The following is a 14,810-nucleotide window of genomic DNA, read 5'->3' as shown; positions in this document are numbered from 1 at the left end:
CTACTCACAACACCTTTTTGTATGTTTGTATTTTATTCAGGGTGAAAGATTAAATGTTACAGTATGCCACCGGGCACTCATGGTATCTAGTCGTGTAGCTACCGCCAACGGGGCTAACTAGCTAGCTAGCAGTTTGTTTTGTAACTAGACTGAATTTAAAAGTAGGCTACAAAACCCTGGCCTGGCTGCCAGCCCAACTTCGCCCCGCCCACAAACAAAAATTTGGTCAGGAAGTTGGGTCTGGAGGGTCTGGTATTGGGAACAACTATATAAAACCAGGATCTGGGCGGACCAATGAAATTGCCAGGGCGGGCTTTATACGATGATGGACAGATGATCAACAGTAACGTAATCAACAACGTCACGAATGAGCCCATGGGTTGAATTTGTTTTCAACAAACAACATATTACGTTGCTCTGATTGGTTGTAGGTCTATCCAATTGAGCGAAGAGGCATTTGTTTTACGAGTTTGGTTGAAACACGCCCCATCTCTGTAGAATACAAAGACGTATCAAACAGGACTGGGTATACAGCCACACAGACTATTTGTTTTTAATCCATCTTGAAACTGATAGCTAGAAATGTTTACCATAGTTGCTACACTACGAGAAACAAGAAAACAATTTGATTGGGCATTGCTAGCAAAAATCGCTCCTCATTTGCATAAAGTTGAGAAATTCTCAACTCCAATCGCTTGCATCTGTCACTTTGCTACCCACAACACCCCACGCCAGCGATTTGCCTGGCTCCATTGTCTCGACAATGAAAGCAGCAGCGACGCATTCCCCCTACGAAAGGAACACATAACCAAGGGTGGAGGCTGGGGAGGTGGAGGCAGCAGGATAAAAACAGTGAGCATCCTGTGTCGCACTTAACAATGCAGAGTGCCGTGATATCCTGTTTAAATACCCCGCCCTGCTAAAGAAGGTGTTCCCCGACTGCGTGATATGACGAGTGCTAGTGACGCGCTAAGGTCTCGGAGTGTCCTGCAAGAACCAGCTCCGCCTGATTCTAACCAGCACTGGTTAGTTTTTCAACCAGAGAGCTATGGCAGACCTTCCTGTAAATATACAGATGTTTTTTTCCAAAGGTAACAGACCAGACCAGAACACCTGGATGCATTCACATCAAGCTTTATTAAGTAGTACTTGGTAAACATTTATGTAAAAGTTTCAGTTCTGTTACATGAGACAGGGTTGAGTGTTACTGGGGGTCAATGGTTTGAAGAGAACCGTCCGAACACACAGATGTCACAACAGTTGGCAAGAAGAGGAATGTTTTCTTGGATGGAGGGGGGAACTGCAAAATGGTGGGCAGGTGCAGGTAGGGAGAGGAGGGTCTCGGTGAGTTGGACTGGGAAGGAGGGTGTGGTGCTGAGGGGAGAGTAGGTAGGTGCAGGTTGTGAGAAAGGAAAAAGTGAAGGATGAAAGGGGGTGGGATGGAGTATTGGGTTGGGGGTTAGGGTAGGGTGAAAGGGAGGGAGGGGGGTCGTGAAATTAGCAGGGAAGCATAGCTTGAGATAGAAGGAGGAAAGGTGAAGGTGAAGATCCAAGTTGAAGGGAAGCTGTAGAGTGGAGGGATGGATGGGGTGGAGGGGTGGAGGGCTGTTGTGGGGCTCTCAGACCTCCTGCAACTGGTGAAGGCTCCTCCCCATACCAAGACTCCAAGTCCTCTCCTCTATGATGGACACTAGAGAAGAAAAACTGCTGTCACAAACCTAGAACAAACCCAGCCCCCTGGCTCAAGAGACTGTCCTAACCCTGCAAGTTAGTCTTGACAACAGTAACACCCAAGTCTATGTTACAGTAAAGCAGGCAGTAGGAAGCCCAAAGGTTGTTGATGTCATAGTTGTCAAACAGGAACCTTACCGTCATGTTTGAGACTTTCCTCTGTCAGGAATGACTTTAGACTAAAATGGAAACAAAACAGGAATGTTTCAGTGGTGTGAATTTGTAAGAAAAAAACCCATATCTTTAAATCAGGAAGTACATTTCATTTGGAAATGTTCCTTCAGTACCTTCAGTTCACTGTCACATACACCAAAAACACCACGCAGGCTTAACCCGTGATGGTGCTGTGGCCTCCACCCTTCCACCCACCTGCAGGCTCTCCCTCTCCAACGATGCCCAGCCTCTGCTCCTCTCCTTCCAGCAGCTTCCTGTAGGTGGCGATCTCAGCATCCAGCTTCAGCTTGATGTGCAGCAGCTCCTGGTAGTCCTGCAGGTACTTGCTCATCTCCAGCTTGGTCTCGCACAGCTGGGCCTCCAGCTGGGCGATGATGCCCTCCAGACCGCCCACCTTGTCCTGGTGGTTCACCTCCATGTCCTCCAGCTGCTGCTCCATGGCGGCGTTGCGGGCCCTCAGGCTGTCGATCTGGTTCTGCAGGTCAGACACCTGGTTGTGGAAGACGCTGATCTCCTCCTTCATGCTCTTCATCTGGCCCTCGTGCTTGCCCGCGTGCTCCTTCAGCGTGTCGAACTTGCCCTTGTACCATTTCTCCGCCTCCTGGACGTTGCGGGCTGCCACGGCCTCGATCTCCACGCGCATGTTGCGGAGGTAGGCGGCGAGGTCGGGCCGGTCGCCGTCCAGCTCGGCCGTGACCTTGGAGTCCTCGATCTGCTTCACCAGGTCGGCCACCTCCTCGTCGTGCAGCTTCTTCAGGAACTCGATCTCGGCCACCAGCTGCTCAACCCGCTTCTCCAGGTCGGCCTTCTGCAGGGTGGCGTTGTCCACGTCCTGGCGGAACTCCTTCAAGATCATCTCGGCCTCCTCTGTGCATGTGTGTGTGTGTGGAGGGGGGGAGGGGGGCATGAGGGGGAAGGGTTAAACAAGGCTGCCGAAATCTGAAACATTGTTGAAACACTGAATTTGAAACATTGCCACGGATGGAAACGTTTGAGCAAATGTACTAAGTGTCGGTTATAAACAAGTCCTCAGTTACCACAACAGTCCTGAATGCTCCCTCAATATTAGTCATTCCTCAAACCTACCTTTGAGTGCCATCTCCTCTTCCAGTCTCATCGTCCACACTTCAACCTCCTCCTCAATGTAGCCTCTCTCGATGTCAGCTGCTCCCTTCTCGTTGGTCAATGACTCAATCAGTTCCCTCATCTCCTTGAACTTGAGCTCATACTCTTCTCCGACTCCGGTTGGGCCTCCCTTGAAGCGGCCTTGAAGTGCGGCCAGCTCGGCCTGGAGCGTGGCGTTCCTGTTTTCTAGCGCCTGGACCTTCTCGATATAGCCGGCAAACTTGACGTTCAGCTCCTGCATTTCCTCCTTCTCGTTGGCGTGGTGCTGATGGATCTCAGTGCCGACCTCCACCGCGCCGCCCTGGAAACCGGAGCGGCCTCGGTTGTTGTACGAGGATCCGCGGCAACGGGACGGGGACGGGCTCTGGACACGCATCCTGCTGGATGAGCCGCTCACCTGCAGAGTTTTCTGGGAATAGGAGGATCCTCTCATTTTGGCGGTGTGTGTGTGTGTTACGAGTGTGCGATGACAGCCACAGTCGATCCTGTAACAATAGGCTGGGTTTCCTCAGAAGTAGATCCACTAGTGCGAGAAGTCCTGTTCTCCTGTCGCTGCTTGTTATCTTGCTGAACCACCTTGCCAACGGATGCGCTCTCTGCTCGGCTCGGGTGGTTTATAAAGGGCCACAAAGAATGTCACGGCCTCCCTTGAAACTCCGGCAGGGTTTTGACATGTTTTAAATGTGGATCATGACTGTGTGTCCGAGCCCTGTGCCGCTTCCCCCGTCACTCTTGTCATTAGCTAGCGTGCCGTCGTTAGCGACGCGATGGGGCAGAGTGAGATGGCTCGGCCCTTGCGGCCTTGTGTGAAATAGTTATCTGAGCATGTATGCCTGTCATTTTTCACTTCGCTATCACTCAGGGCACTGCGGGGTCTTAGGGGGTGGAGGGTGTGTTGGGTGTGTGTGTGTGGGGGGGGGGGCGTGGTAGGGGGGCTGTTAAGGGTGAGGCCGGGATGGTTGAGGAAGTGTGGAATTGAGGGTGAGGCAGTGATCAGAGGGACGGGAAGAGATCAAGACGTAGGAGATAGGAAGTACAAGGGTATATGTGTGAGGGGGAAGTTGGGATGGGTGAGTCAGGGAGGTGGCATGTGGAGTTCTTAGGGCATTCCAAGGGGAAAATGGGGTGAGATATAAGGGGGAGAACATTGGAGGGATTGAGGCCTTGAATGATGCGTGAGAGTAGGGGTTCGGGTAGGCGTATTCGGGCGGGTCATCATGGAGGCAGAAGGAATCGTCAGTAGAGCACTGAGCATGGGGAAACTGTGACGCTGTGTTTTGGCAACATGCAACGTGGACCCTGCCACCCTCACCCCCTGGCCATGAATCAACATGTCAGACAGCAGGAGAGACATTCTTCAGGCTATTACACTCCTCCAGAAATACACAGAGACTCCGTGAGGGAATGTTGTCAAGGACAACAAGGCCGGACGAACCTGAATCCCTCTCAGCAGTTTCAGATGTATTTGAAATATGTGTTGTTTCATAACAAGTGTATTACTTTGTGTAGTCATTTTTACAAACTCTTCTTCTGTCTTCAGAGTGGGCTTCACGGTAGTTCATATGCATGTCTTCACACAAGATCCAACTAAACAATCCTTTGTCACTGTCATGTCTGAAATGGTGTGTTTTGTGTGTGTGTAACTTTACTGGGAGTGAACTGTTCACACACAGGGTTGGGGTAGAAATGGTTGTTGGAACCTGTTCTATTACCTTTGTCTACATCTTTACCTGCCTGCCTGCTTGTGTGTGTGTGTGTGTGAGAGTGTTCATTTGTGTGTGTGTGTGTGTGTGCACGCCCCTCCAGCCTCAATTCCCTGTAAGGCTAGCAGCTCTGGGCAGGTTCAATCTCTAGAGCGTATGCTAATTGGCTTGGGCCTCCGAACTGACAGGCTGTCATAGCGACCCGTAGGCACCAGACACATCAGCCCCTGGCACCACACACACACACACACACACACACACACATAGTTTTGAGTTTCTACTTTATTTAACATTTAACATACGGTAAATAAATCGATGCAGTATTCATCACAATCATTTGGTTTCATGCTTGTGTTTCCATCCACTATTTTACTCTGCAATGTAGGATCAGAAAAATACACTTTATTCAAATAAACTTGATACATTTCACAAATGCCTCAGCACCATTAAAACAGTGACACTTCACACACAAAAATAGTTTGTTTATATTTCTCATTTTCAAATGGATACTCTGTCATAGACACTTAGGTGGTTTAGTAGTTAATCATAGATGTAGTATATTGTTATGTACTTTTTGACATTGACACACGTTTCCCTTATCTCATGAATAGACGTCACCATCAACCCTCATCTACCATCAACACAAGCTTGTCCCCATTATATAATCAATGTAGCTCCTACAGGAGGTGGTCACCAGGTTTACGTTTCTGCCTTTGTGGCTGATTGTTTATCGTGGTCAAGATAGGTCACCACCAATTTTTTATCACCATCATTGTGATCGGTTAGAACACAGTGAATGGTTGCAACAATATGATTGGTCTGAAGAAGGGCCTGTCGATAAAGTATGCAGTATATATAACCCTGACAGGAAGTCGTTTTTTCTTTACTTACCTTTCTCAAATCTAGAGAGCAAATTGTTCATACGTTTTAATGGAGCAAGTTTGTGCTAGTGGCAGTTTAGGCTTCTGAGTAGTAGTAGTAGTAGTGGTAGTAGTATTGACGTCATTGATCCCAAGTGGGAGATTAGGTTGAGCTCAGGTAGTTCCCTCTGATGGTGGACACACACACACACACACACACACACACACACACACACACACACACACACTTAGCACCTCAGTCTGCAGGGGGCGCTCTTGAGACCTAGAACACCTGGGCCAGGTAGTACTGCTAGAGGAAACCTCCAATCCTCAGGAGTGTTTGATTGAGACTGCCTAGGGATGAGGATAGTAGCGACGATCGAGTTGGTTGCATTGTGTCAGGCAAGCTCAGTCAAACACAGATCAAGTGGGATTCTATCTGACCCAGTTGGGGGACATCACTGTTGACTATTGACCTTGAGACAGAGCGAGAGACAGACACACAAAAATAGACTCACAAATACACACAGACATACACACATGCTCACATACAGAGACACCCACCCACTCACACACATACACACTGATAGGAACCTTCTTAAACGGACACAGGGTATAGACTCCATAGAGGACCACAGCGAGGCACGACAGGACTTGGCAGAGCGACATGGAATATGTCAGTCGTTCATCTCTGGACCGGCAGTCAGCTCTAGTCAGACTCCTGAGAGACAGAGAGGAACATACAGTGATGTTACAATAGTGACACATTTGACTTGTCTGTTATACAGTACCAGTCAAAAGTTTGGACACATTTTCCCAAACCTTTGACTGGTACTGTATATACAACAGGGTATCATCCCTACACATCATGGTATCGATTGGTTTCTCTTGGATTCTCCTCTCTGTTCTGTGGTCACAGTGCGGTTCAGTGCAGGCGTGTTCTCCTTTCCTGTGTTGTGTTCCTGGGTACCTCTGTGACAGTGGCTCCAGTGACAGGCTCCCCAGCCAGCTCCCCTGGACTCTCCACACCAGCATCCTCCTCCTGAAACACAGCACCATGGCAACCACAGGGACGGGGTTAGAGGGGGCTGCATCGACAAAGACAACGAGGAGCGGAGAGGGGAGGTGAGAGGAGAAGAAAAAGAGGGGGTCTGGGAAGGAGAGGAGAGGGAGGGAAAGAGAAGAGGGGAAAGGCGAAGAGAGGTGAGGGAACTAAGAGAGGAGAGATGAATAGTTAATAAGGCCCTTCCCTGTAGAGGGCAGTCCTTGATTACAGTGTGGCATTGGCCTGACCTTCTCTAATAAGATACTGGTGTGTGTTTCTGTGTTTGTTTTTGTGTTTCTACAAACAGACATTTGTGTAAGGGAGCGTGTGTGTGACTATGAGTGTATGTGTGAGTCAGTGTGTATGTGTGTGTGTGTGTGTGTGTGTGTGTCAATCGACCAGCCGACCCAACCTGGGAGCAGTTATTTTGCTGAACACGTGCCCTCTCCTCCTGGTGATCCACTTAACACCTCCTACCTCTTCTCCATCTGCTCATTCAGCAGAGCCAAACACACACACACACACAAATACTTTCTCGATGTCGACATTTCACACACACTCCTACACACTCTCTCTCTCACACACACGCTTGACATCCACCCACATCAATAAACACGTTCTCGACCACAACGACAACCACTTCATCCTTTCATGATGGTCATGTTCTGAAGGTCTGGACCCTCCGAGTCTCCTTCCCTCCATATGCTCTGAGACCCCCTGACTGGTGAACATCTGTCTGTCTCGCTCCCTTTTCTATACATGATTGATCAGGTGAGGAGGACTCCCCAGGCTACTGAGATGCAGCCCACTGTCCAACTGATTGACTGAAAAGGAGAGGATGACTGCCATGACTATTGAGACGGAGCCCCTCTATTTAACTGATGGGTCGAGAAGGAGAGGATCACTCCCCAGACTATTGAGATGCAGTCATTCTCTCAACAATATCTAACTGATTAGCCCGGTGGGGACAACCACATGAAGCAATGGATCGATGGCGCACGGGTGTGTGTGTACATGTGAGCCTGTGAGAAAAACGATGTGTGTGTGTGTGTGTGTGAGAGAGAGAGTGTGTGTCAGAGAGACAGGGATGAATGGAGGGGATGGAGAGATAGGTATGTAGGGAGGAGAGGATGGAGTGGTAGAGAGGGGCCCTCCCCTGATGTCCATCTGCATGACTGCCTGATGAAGGGGATCAATATCAATGACAGCTCGGCTATATCCAAACCTGAATAATCTGGTTCCCTGCACACAAACACTCACACACGCTCGCACGCACACACACACACAGGCTCCCTGAGGCGAGAGGACACAGCAATTAGCTCCATGACAACAGCCAGTTTCAAGAAGAGGAAGGGAGGATGAGGAAGAAGGGAGGAGGAAAGAAGAAGAGGTTAGAAGGAAACTAAGCAGAATGAAGTTTTAACAGATAGACAAATGCTAGAGATAGTCTAGGGTCTATGTATCTACTAGATGAGCAAAAAGGGCATCAATTCAACGGTCTACCTCCAATTCTGTACTGCTTAACAGAGAATAGAGACATCATCCCTCATCTTCAGACTGTGTCAGACTGGAGCCAATTGTCTGTGTCTGTGTGTGCGTGTGTGTGTGTGTGTGTGTGTGGGTCCACACAGGTCTTTGTATGAGCTTGAGGAGCAGTGACCGGCTGGCCCTATGTGTGCATGTGTGTGTGTGTGCTTGTGTGTCAAGAAGCATCAGGGCGCAGCAGTTTAATGAAGGTCAGCGGCCATTTTGACCGATGCAGAAGCCCCAGCTGTCACCTTGGAACTTGTTGAAAGACTGAAGGGACTGTAGTGAAACTCCAATAAGAAACAGAAAAAACTGAAACATAAAAGAACTACAACCGCTTTAACAAAGCTTTTAACTTTAGAGCTTTCCTGGTGGACCATAAAGTACTGCCCGCTCTGTCAAATCTCATTTGTTATTCTGGATACTAAATACCTCGCTCTCTCCAACGAAGTAATGGCGAGACAGTGTGCAGTAGAGTATTAGGTAGCAAGGAAGGTATCATCTCTCACCTGTTTAGCCGGGTCTTTTTTGACCAATCCGGTCGCAGCGGCAATGTTCCCCGCCCCCTCCACAGTTTTATGGGCCACAGCTGTTACCCCGGTTACCACAGCCCCGCCCACCTGAGACACACCAGATACAGTCTTCTCTGCCACTGAAAGAAAAGAAGAGAATAGAGGAGAGGACACAGACGGAGGTCACTATGATGTTTATCTCTGTGTCAAACTACAGAGAGCCAGCCTCAACCTACAGAGAGCTAGCCTCAACCTAACGAGAGCTAGCCTCAACCTAACGAGAGCTAGCCTCAACCTACAGAGAGCTCAGGTGACTCTGGAGTGACTTACATAAATGCGTTACAATGACATGCAACCATCAAATACACAGTAGCTATGACATAGGTAGCTAGTTATTACCTCACTATTCTCAGTTGCTCTGTATTTCGTTATCTGTCTGCCTCTCATTCCCTGGTGTCTATCTTTGTGTCACTTCTCTCTCTTTTGGTCTCACACAGACAACAGAGACATAGCACAACCCCCTGACATTATCCACAGTGAGAAACCCCCCAGTGCTACTGCTAATTATCTCTCAGTGTGTTTGTGTGTGCAAGTGTATTTGTGTGTGTGTGTGTGTGTGTGTGTGTGTGAGAGAGAGAGAGAGAGAGAGAGAGAGAGAGAGAGAGAGAGAGAGAGAGAGAGAGAGAGAGAGAGAGAGAGAGAGAGAGAGAGAGAGAGAGAGAGAGAGAGAGAGAGAGAGAGAGAGAGAGAGAGAGAGAGAGTTTAGCAGCTACTGGCTGATTCAGTCCTGGGAGAGTGAATGGAGATAATATTGAGACAGTTAAAACAGACAACAACTCACTGTTGTCACACAGTCTCTCCACTACCAGAGACTGCAAAGTATTTTTTTAAATTTAAATTGTGCTCAAAATGTTTACCAATTATAGTTTAGTCTGTATGATTTAGGTGATTATTAAAACACTCTTCATTCATTAAAGGTCAAATATACCTGTTGTCACTCCATCCTTGGTTTTAGTGCCTGTTGAGAGATGAGTACAATGTGCATTAACGAATCCCGAATTAATAAGTCATGCCAAACAAGAACCATGTCGTGTCATTATGATTATATCATGATCAAATGTAATAACCGACATGTACAAAAAAGCTCTAATTCACGCACAAAACGAGCAAAATGTCGAGTTTAAAATACATACAATGTGACAGTCAGTCAACCTGTAGCCTGTCACCGTTCCCGACACCTACCAACAAAGATGACACCGTCCTTTGTCATCCCAGCGGCTCCGGTCACTCCTTGCTTCGTCATCTCCGCCGCCGCCACAACCCCGTCCTTGGCTTTCGAGAACCCCTTCATTAACGCGTCCATATCAGTCCAAAATTATGTTGAACAGCTGTGAAGGAGTCAAAGCGTGGGCTGTCAGTCAATTGGTTTGCGGAGTTCACGGTACGCAAAATCTAGTTTGAGAACGAGAGAGTTCTGGGTATTCTGCATACATGGATATGACTGACACCGCCCTATGCTTTTATTTGAATGTGTCTTCATTTAGACCGTTCCGGTTTGACAAGAAAAACGAGTTATAGAGTTAACCACACTTTTATTTCAAGTTCCAGCAAAATGCATGCAGGCCGTACACCTGTTAGTGGAGACCGTGATCTTTAATTGTACAATGACCTGTTTTGCCACAGATCTTGTCATTAGCAAGTCGTTGTATTCAAAGTTTCATACATCAGAAGTAGGCACGGAAGTATAGGCTATAGTTTACAATATTTTAGGCAATTTCTTAAATGTAGTTGTAAAAACAAACCTGTGGATTCACGTACCTGCCAGTTGGTCACTTGTAGACTCGAACTTCTTTCGCTCGAGGGTTATGTTCTGTTTTAGACAACGTCGCTGTATACGGGGACACGATCAAAATCTACTGTCTGCTTCTCAAACAGTTTCAGAGCAAGCTCAACAGGTTTGAAATGGATAAGCCGCTCTTCTCCCCGGAGGCTGTGGGAGTGATCGAGCGCGCGTGATCCCGTGGTGCTGATGCTGAGCTCGAGACAGAATGGCTGCTTCGGCGTCTGCATCCCACGCGCCCCCCTCCACACACAGACACACACATCCTGCCTCGACCAGAGATTACGTAGATGCCGAAATTGTTCTCTATTTGTGGGCTACTCACGACTAGTATTTAGTCATCAACATGTCACACGAATCAATAACAATTTGCCTACACACTATGCGAGGGTAATTTAAACATGAATTATTTGAAAATGATTATAGATAGATTATAATTAATAGATTTCATGTTTTATGTTATTCAACATTGGTCTGATCTTGATTTTCCAGTTTAATTGATAGCATTGTGATTATGTATACAGGTATTCCCTTTAGCCGTCTGTGAATCTTGACATGTCAAAAGGATGATGTCATAACCTGTAATAAAGTCACACATGTGATTTTACGTTGCTTATAACATCTCTCCTCACTCCCTACTCATCTCTCCTTTACTTCAACCCATTATCCATCTTCTCTTGCTCTTCCTCTACCTCCTCTCTAATCATCTGCCCTTGCTCCTTTACACCCCCAACCTCCTCTCCTCACCCCCACTCTCCCACTTTCTCCTTTCTCTCCTCCCTGCATGTCTCCTGACCCTTCATTTCCTGCCCCCTCCCTAAAGGGCCACAGCCAACTGAAGCTCGAACTATCTTTTATCTTCTCTCTCTAATTGATAGTCACAGACTCTGCTGCGATCCATGCCTTTTTGACTCCTTTTCATTTGTCTGAGGAATATGACAGATTGTGATGTTGGCCTACTGTGCCTGCTCTGCTCACAGGCCAGTTTGAAATACTGGAGCTCAGCATGTTTATAGACAATGTTTTCAGCAACGCTGCCTTTTTGTGTGAAGTCATTGTGCATTTTGTATCAACATCTGCTCAGTGTTCTACAGTCAAACTGTAATTACCTTATCAAAACATTGTTCTTCTTTTTTAGTGGGTGTGTGGGTGTCAGTGAAGGTATGAGGCATTATTATCAGTTGTGTGTGTGTATAACCCAGCCTTGGGTAAATCATGTATTGGTGCTGCCATGGTGACTAGAGCATGAAGGTCTCTGGTCTGGTACAGACGCGATGCACTGTGAAGCAGTCCTTGTAGCGTTGGATACAGACTGTGAAGATCCCTTTTACAGGGATGTTACAGTCCTTTGTGAGACTTCTCAGTCACTCACTCAGCTGCGACCACAGTGGTTGACATTTTCAAGAGATTTTCTTGCAAAGAAGAGAGAAACATTATACTGATGCTAAGATTTGGTCATTGTTTATTTCATCCAATGACTGATCTTCCTGTTGCCTCTCAAAAGTAGAGGAGCAACCTCCTCTGTCTGACTGACTTGAGGAGTTCAATGTTTCAGAAAGGGTGACATTCGCACCAGTGGGGTTGGTGCATATTCACAGTGGTGAATATATAGGTCAGCTAAAAAACAAAACCTGTTTAAGGCAAGAGACTTGAAACCCAACGCTGGTCCCATGGGCACACTGACAGGAAATGAGATGAGATTCTTTAATGAATGTTTCCGATTTAATGATCTCCAACTCTCACACGGTTTCCACATTCTTTTTTCCTCTTGTTTTCAGAGTTTCTCAATTCATCTCATAATAACATGAATATCCCAGCCTGGAGCGCATTGTTTACTCAAGGGCCCACAGCCAGGAGAAGATAGTGTCAGAGCTCCCAACAGACAATGGCTTCATCTCAAAGTCCTCTCCTCCTCTCCAGCTACTCTGACGCTGTTGAACTAGAACGGCTGGAGTCTAACCCCATCAAATATCTCCCCCGATCAAACTCTCTGACCCCCAGGTTGCCATGTCTGAGAGGGTTTGGAAGAAGTGGCAAAGGAGAGGACGGTGGGTAGTGTAAAGTATGGAGGCAGCCCCTACTGGACACGCACCAGGAACAGAGCTGATGGAGGACAGTGGTCTCTCACCCCACACAGCACATGTTTATGTGAGGATGATATCTGTGGAGAGGAGGGATGGATGGGGCACGCTGCCTACACCACTTCAACAACAAAAGGCTTTTGTTTATCTGGACTGTTTCCGGAGACATAATTGTAGTGTTTAAAACAATTACTCACCAAGGTTTGCGAGAACAACTCTCCGTTTGAACTGATGGCGAAGTGCTCCAGCGTTATCAGACGTGAACGAAGATGGCTGGATTTTCTTCAGTCAGTTTGGATTGCGTTCCTCTCGGTGGGTTGACTATGCGTGGTCCCTTGACGTCGGGGCAGGACTGGCATGGCTGCCCTGACACTGGCCTTGTGGGATGGCTCAGAACACGAGCTACAGGGCTGTCTCCCTGACCAACAGATGAGGGGTGTGGCCATGCCGACTCTGCTTAGTGACAGGTGTATTGATCAGAAACGGACTGAGTGATTGCATTTGTCAGAGAGGGAGAGGGAGAGAGAGATGGAGGGAGCGCGAGGGAGGGAAAAAAAGAGGGAGAGGGTGGAAGGGGGGAGAAAGGCAGAGAGGGGGTTGGGGGGTGGTCAGTTCATTCAGAACTGTACACCAGAAGCAACCAGGAGGCCCTCCTTAAGACCCCGGCCCACGCCACCTATGACATCATCAGAGAAGGAGGCTGTCAGAAATATTAATCTATCAAGCATTGGACAGTCAGTCTGTGAACAAGTTTAGAAAGCTTTATTGCTTGCGGCCAGCCCACAAGGAGACAAAACATCACACGACATTGTGCTACACAGTTTGTCCGCTAGCATGTTGTGCTAGCAACCTATTGAAACAAAACCACTCTTGACAGTGATTGGCTAAAACAAAGGCATGCAAATGTCCCATGGCTCTTCCTTCATTGGCTCCCTTGCATAGACCTGGTGCGCGTGTGCGTGCATGTTTACGTCTGTGCGTCCCTTGCAATGGACATATACAATATCAACCCTACCCCCACTAGGTGACAAGCTAATGGTCACCAGACCTCAGTCTTCCTTCTAGCTCTTTCAAACAGTATCTCTTTAAATAAACAAACAAACAAACAAACCCCCTCTTCTTTGTCCTTAGCCCCAATATAAGGGTCTTGTATGTTTACCCAGAGTTCAGATTTGGGGGTAGGCCTCTCTTTGCACACAAAGCTAAACACAGTATCAATTTATACAGAATAAAAGTGTTACATCTTCGATGTTTCCGACAGAGGCAGATGAGAGGCCGCCAGGATGGAATAAGGCAGCTCCATCCTCATTAAAGTTCCACAGAAAGAACAAACCGCAGGGTTCTAGAACCAGACGGCGACAGAGAGTTCCGAACGGAACATTGAAATGAGCTGGCGGGTTCCACGGATGCGATGCGTCTCCAGCTTCAGAGAGGAGGAGAGGAGCGCGCTCCCTGGTGACTTCAGTCATGCGGGGGGGTGAGATGGAGGGGGGTTATCAGTAGACACACACATTCAGCACCCCACTCTGGAGCTGTGGAGCAGACAGTATGTTTTCAAACGCAGTTAAAATGCGTCCGATTTTACTCAATGATTCATCCATGAAAATTCCATCATGAATATTGACATTGTCCTCCCACAGATATGCGGTGTCCATGATTCAACACTGGTTCACCATGGTCCTTGTGTGTTAGCACCAGTGGAGGTCTCGTGTCTTTGTGATGCCCACGGCCACCTACACTCCTTCTGTGCGAAGTGACTCGAAGCTGGAGATGTGCTGCCATCTAGTGAAGGCTTGAGGTAGTGACTGTCTTCATGCACGGTGTGCGCATGTCCAATCTGTGTGTGTGTGTATATGTGCATGTGTACTTCCCCTCAAAGCTGTTGAAAGCTCCACCAGAGGGTGCTCAGAGCCTGGATAACGTCCTCCACATTGCACGCACGGTCATCACATGGTTGCGTCCTCCTTCAGAGAAGGAGTGCCTCGGTGGGTACTGCAGAGTTCACTGTCTGTCTGGTCAGCATTTGTTGTTGGGTAATCCTCTCCATCTGAATTTAAAGCCTCTACCTTATTTTTCTCATCCCCGTGAGTCAACCTCTCCTTTCTCCCTCCCCTCCGCCTTCTGGGTCCTGGGGGCCTCAGGCAGACAGGCAGTTGGAAGTGGGAGTTTGTGAGACGGGTTGTCAAGGTAGGGAGTTGGGCAGGTGACAGGT

The 14,810-nt window shown here is 47.9% G+C and overlaps 2 protein-coding genes across 5 annotated transcripts; both read right to left on the bottom strand.

Annotated features, from left to right (window-relative positions):
* Positions 1–1,124: 1,124 nt before the first annotated feature.
* Positions 1,125–3,608, bottom strand: LOC146236194 (vimentin-like). 2 transcript variants are annotated; one of them, XM_084687410.1, is made up of 4 exons: positions 2,992–3,608; positions 2,101–2,772; positions 1,870–1,910; positions 1,125–1,690 (listed from the first exon to the last, which is right to left on the bottom strand). In XM_084687410.1, the coding sequence occupies exons 1-3, from the start codon at positions 3,461–3,463 to the stop codon at positions 1,906–1,908; spliced, it is 1,149 nt and encodes a 382-aa protein (XP_084543536.1). In that variant the 5' UTR covers positions 3,464–3,608; the 3' UTR covers positions 1,125–1,690; positions 1,870–1,905. The 2 variants fall into 2 exon arrangements, with proteins under 2 accessions (XP_084543536.1, XP_084543537.1); XM_084687411.1 differs by lacking the exon at positions 1,870–1,910.
* A 1,389-nt stretch (positions 3,609–4,997) lies between these two features.
* LOC146236193 (uncharacterized) lies at positions 4,998–10,702 on the bottom strand. 3 transcript variants are annotated; one of them, XM_084687267.1, is made up of 6 exons: positions 10,496–10,702; positions 9,920–10,065; positions 9,666–9,695; positions 8,675–8,817; positions 6,564–6,635; positions 4,998–6,314 (listed from the first exon to the last, which is right to left on the bottom strand). In XM_084687267.1, the coding sequence occupies exons 2-6, from the start codon at positions 10,038–10,040 to the stop codon at positions 6,303–6,305; spliced, it is 378 nt and encodes a 125-aa protein (XP_084543393.1). In that variant the 5' UTR covers positions 10,041–10,065; positions 10,496–10,702; the 3' UTR covers positions 4,998–6,302. The 3 variants fall into 3 exon arrangements, with proteins under 3 accessions (XP_084543393.1, XP_084543391.1, XP_084543392.1); XM_084687265.1 differs by lacking the exon at positions 4,998–6,314 and having other exon boundaries at positions 6,361–6,635; XM_084687266.1 differs by lacking the exons at positions 4,998–6,314; positions 10,496–10,702 and having other exon boundaries at positions 6,361–6,635; positions 9,920–10,149.
* Between the last annotated feature and the right edge of the window lie 4,108 nt (positions 10,703–14,810).

This window comes from Hypomesus nipponensis, chromosome 22, assembly GCF_054491055.1.
Source record: "Hypomesus nipponensis isolate SF chromosome 22, ASM5449105v1, whole genome shotgun sequence".
NCBI lineage: Eukaryota > Metazoa > Chordata > Actinopteri > Osmeriformes > Osmeridae > Hypomesus > Hypomesus nipponensis.
This window is presented reverse-complemented; position numbering and strand designations above follow the sequence as displayed.

What these genes read in the sequence shown, in the direction of transcription:
- LOC146236193 (XM_084687265.1), bottom strand. Translation starts at nt 10,040, where the DNA reads ATGGACGCGTTAATGAAGGGGTTCTCGAAAGCCAAGGACGGGGTTGTG. An exon ending in GGACGGTGTCATCTTTGTTG is followed by an intron (nt 9,696 to 9,919) that starts GTAGGTGTCGGG and finishes ATCTCTCAACAG; the next exon opens with GCACTAAAACCAAGGATGGA. An exon ending in AAAAAGACCCGGCTAAACAG is followed by an intron (nt 6,636 to 8,674) that starts GTGAGAGATGAT and finishes GCTGTGTTTCAG; the next exon opens with GAGGAGGATGCTGGTGTGGA.
- LOC146236194 (XM_084687411.1), bottom strand. Translation starts at nt 3,463, where the DNA reads ATGAGAGGATCCTCCTATTCCCAGAAAACTCTGCAGGTGAGCGGCTCA. An exon ending in AGAGGAGATGGCACTCAAAG is followed by an intron (nt 2,773 to 2,991) that starts GTAGGTTTGAGG and finishes ACACATGCACAG; the next exon opens with AGGAGGCCGAGATGATCTTG. An exon ending in TGGAGAGGGAGAGCCTGCAG is followed by an intron (nt 1,691 to 2,100) that starts GTGGGTGGAAGG and finishes TTTCTTCTCTAG; the next exon opens with TGTCCATCATAGAGGAGAGG.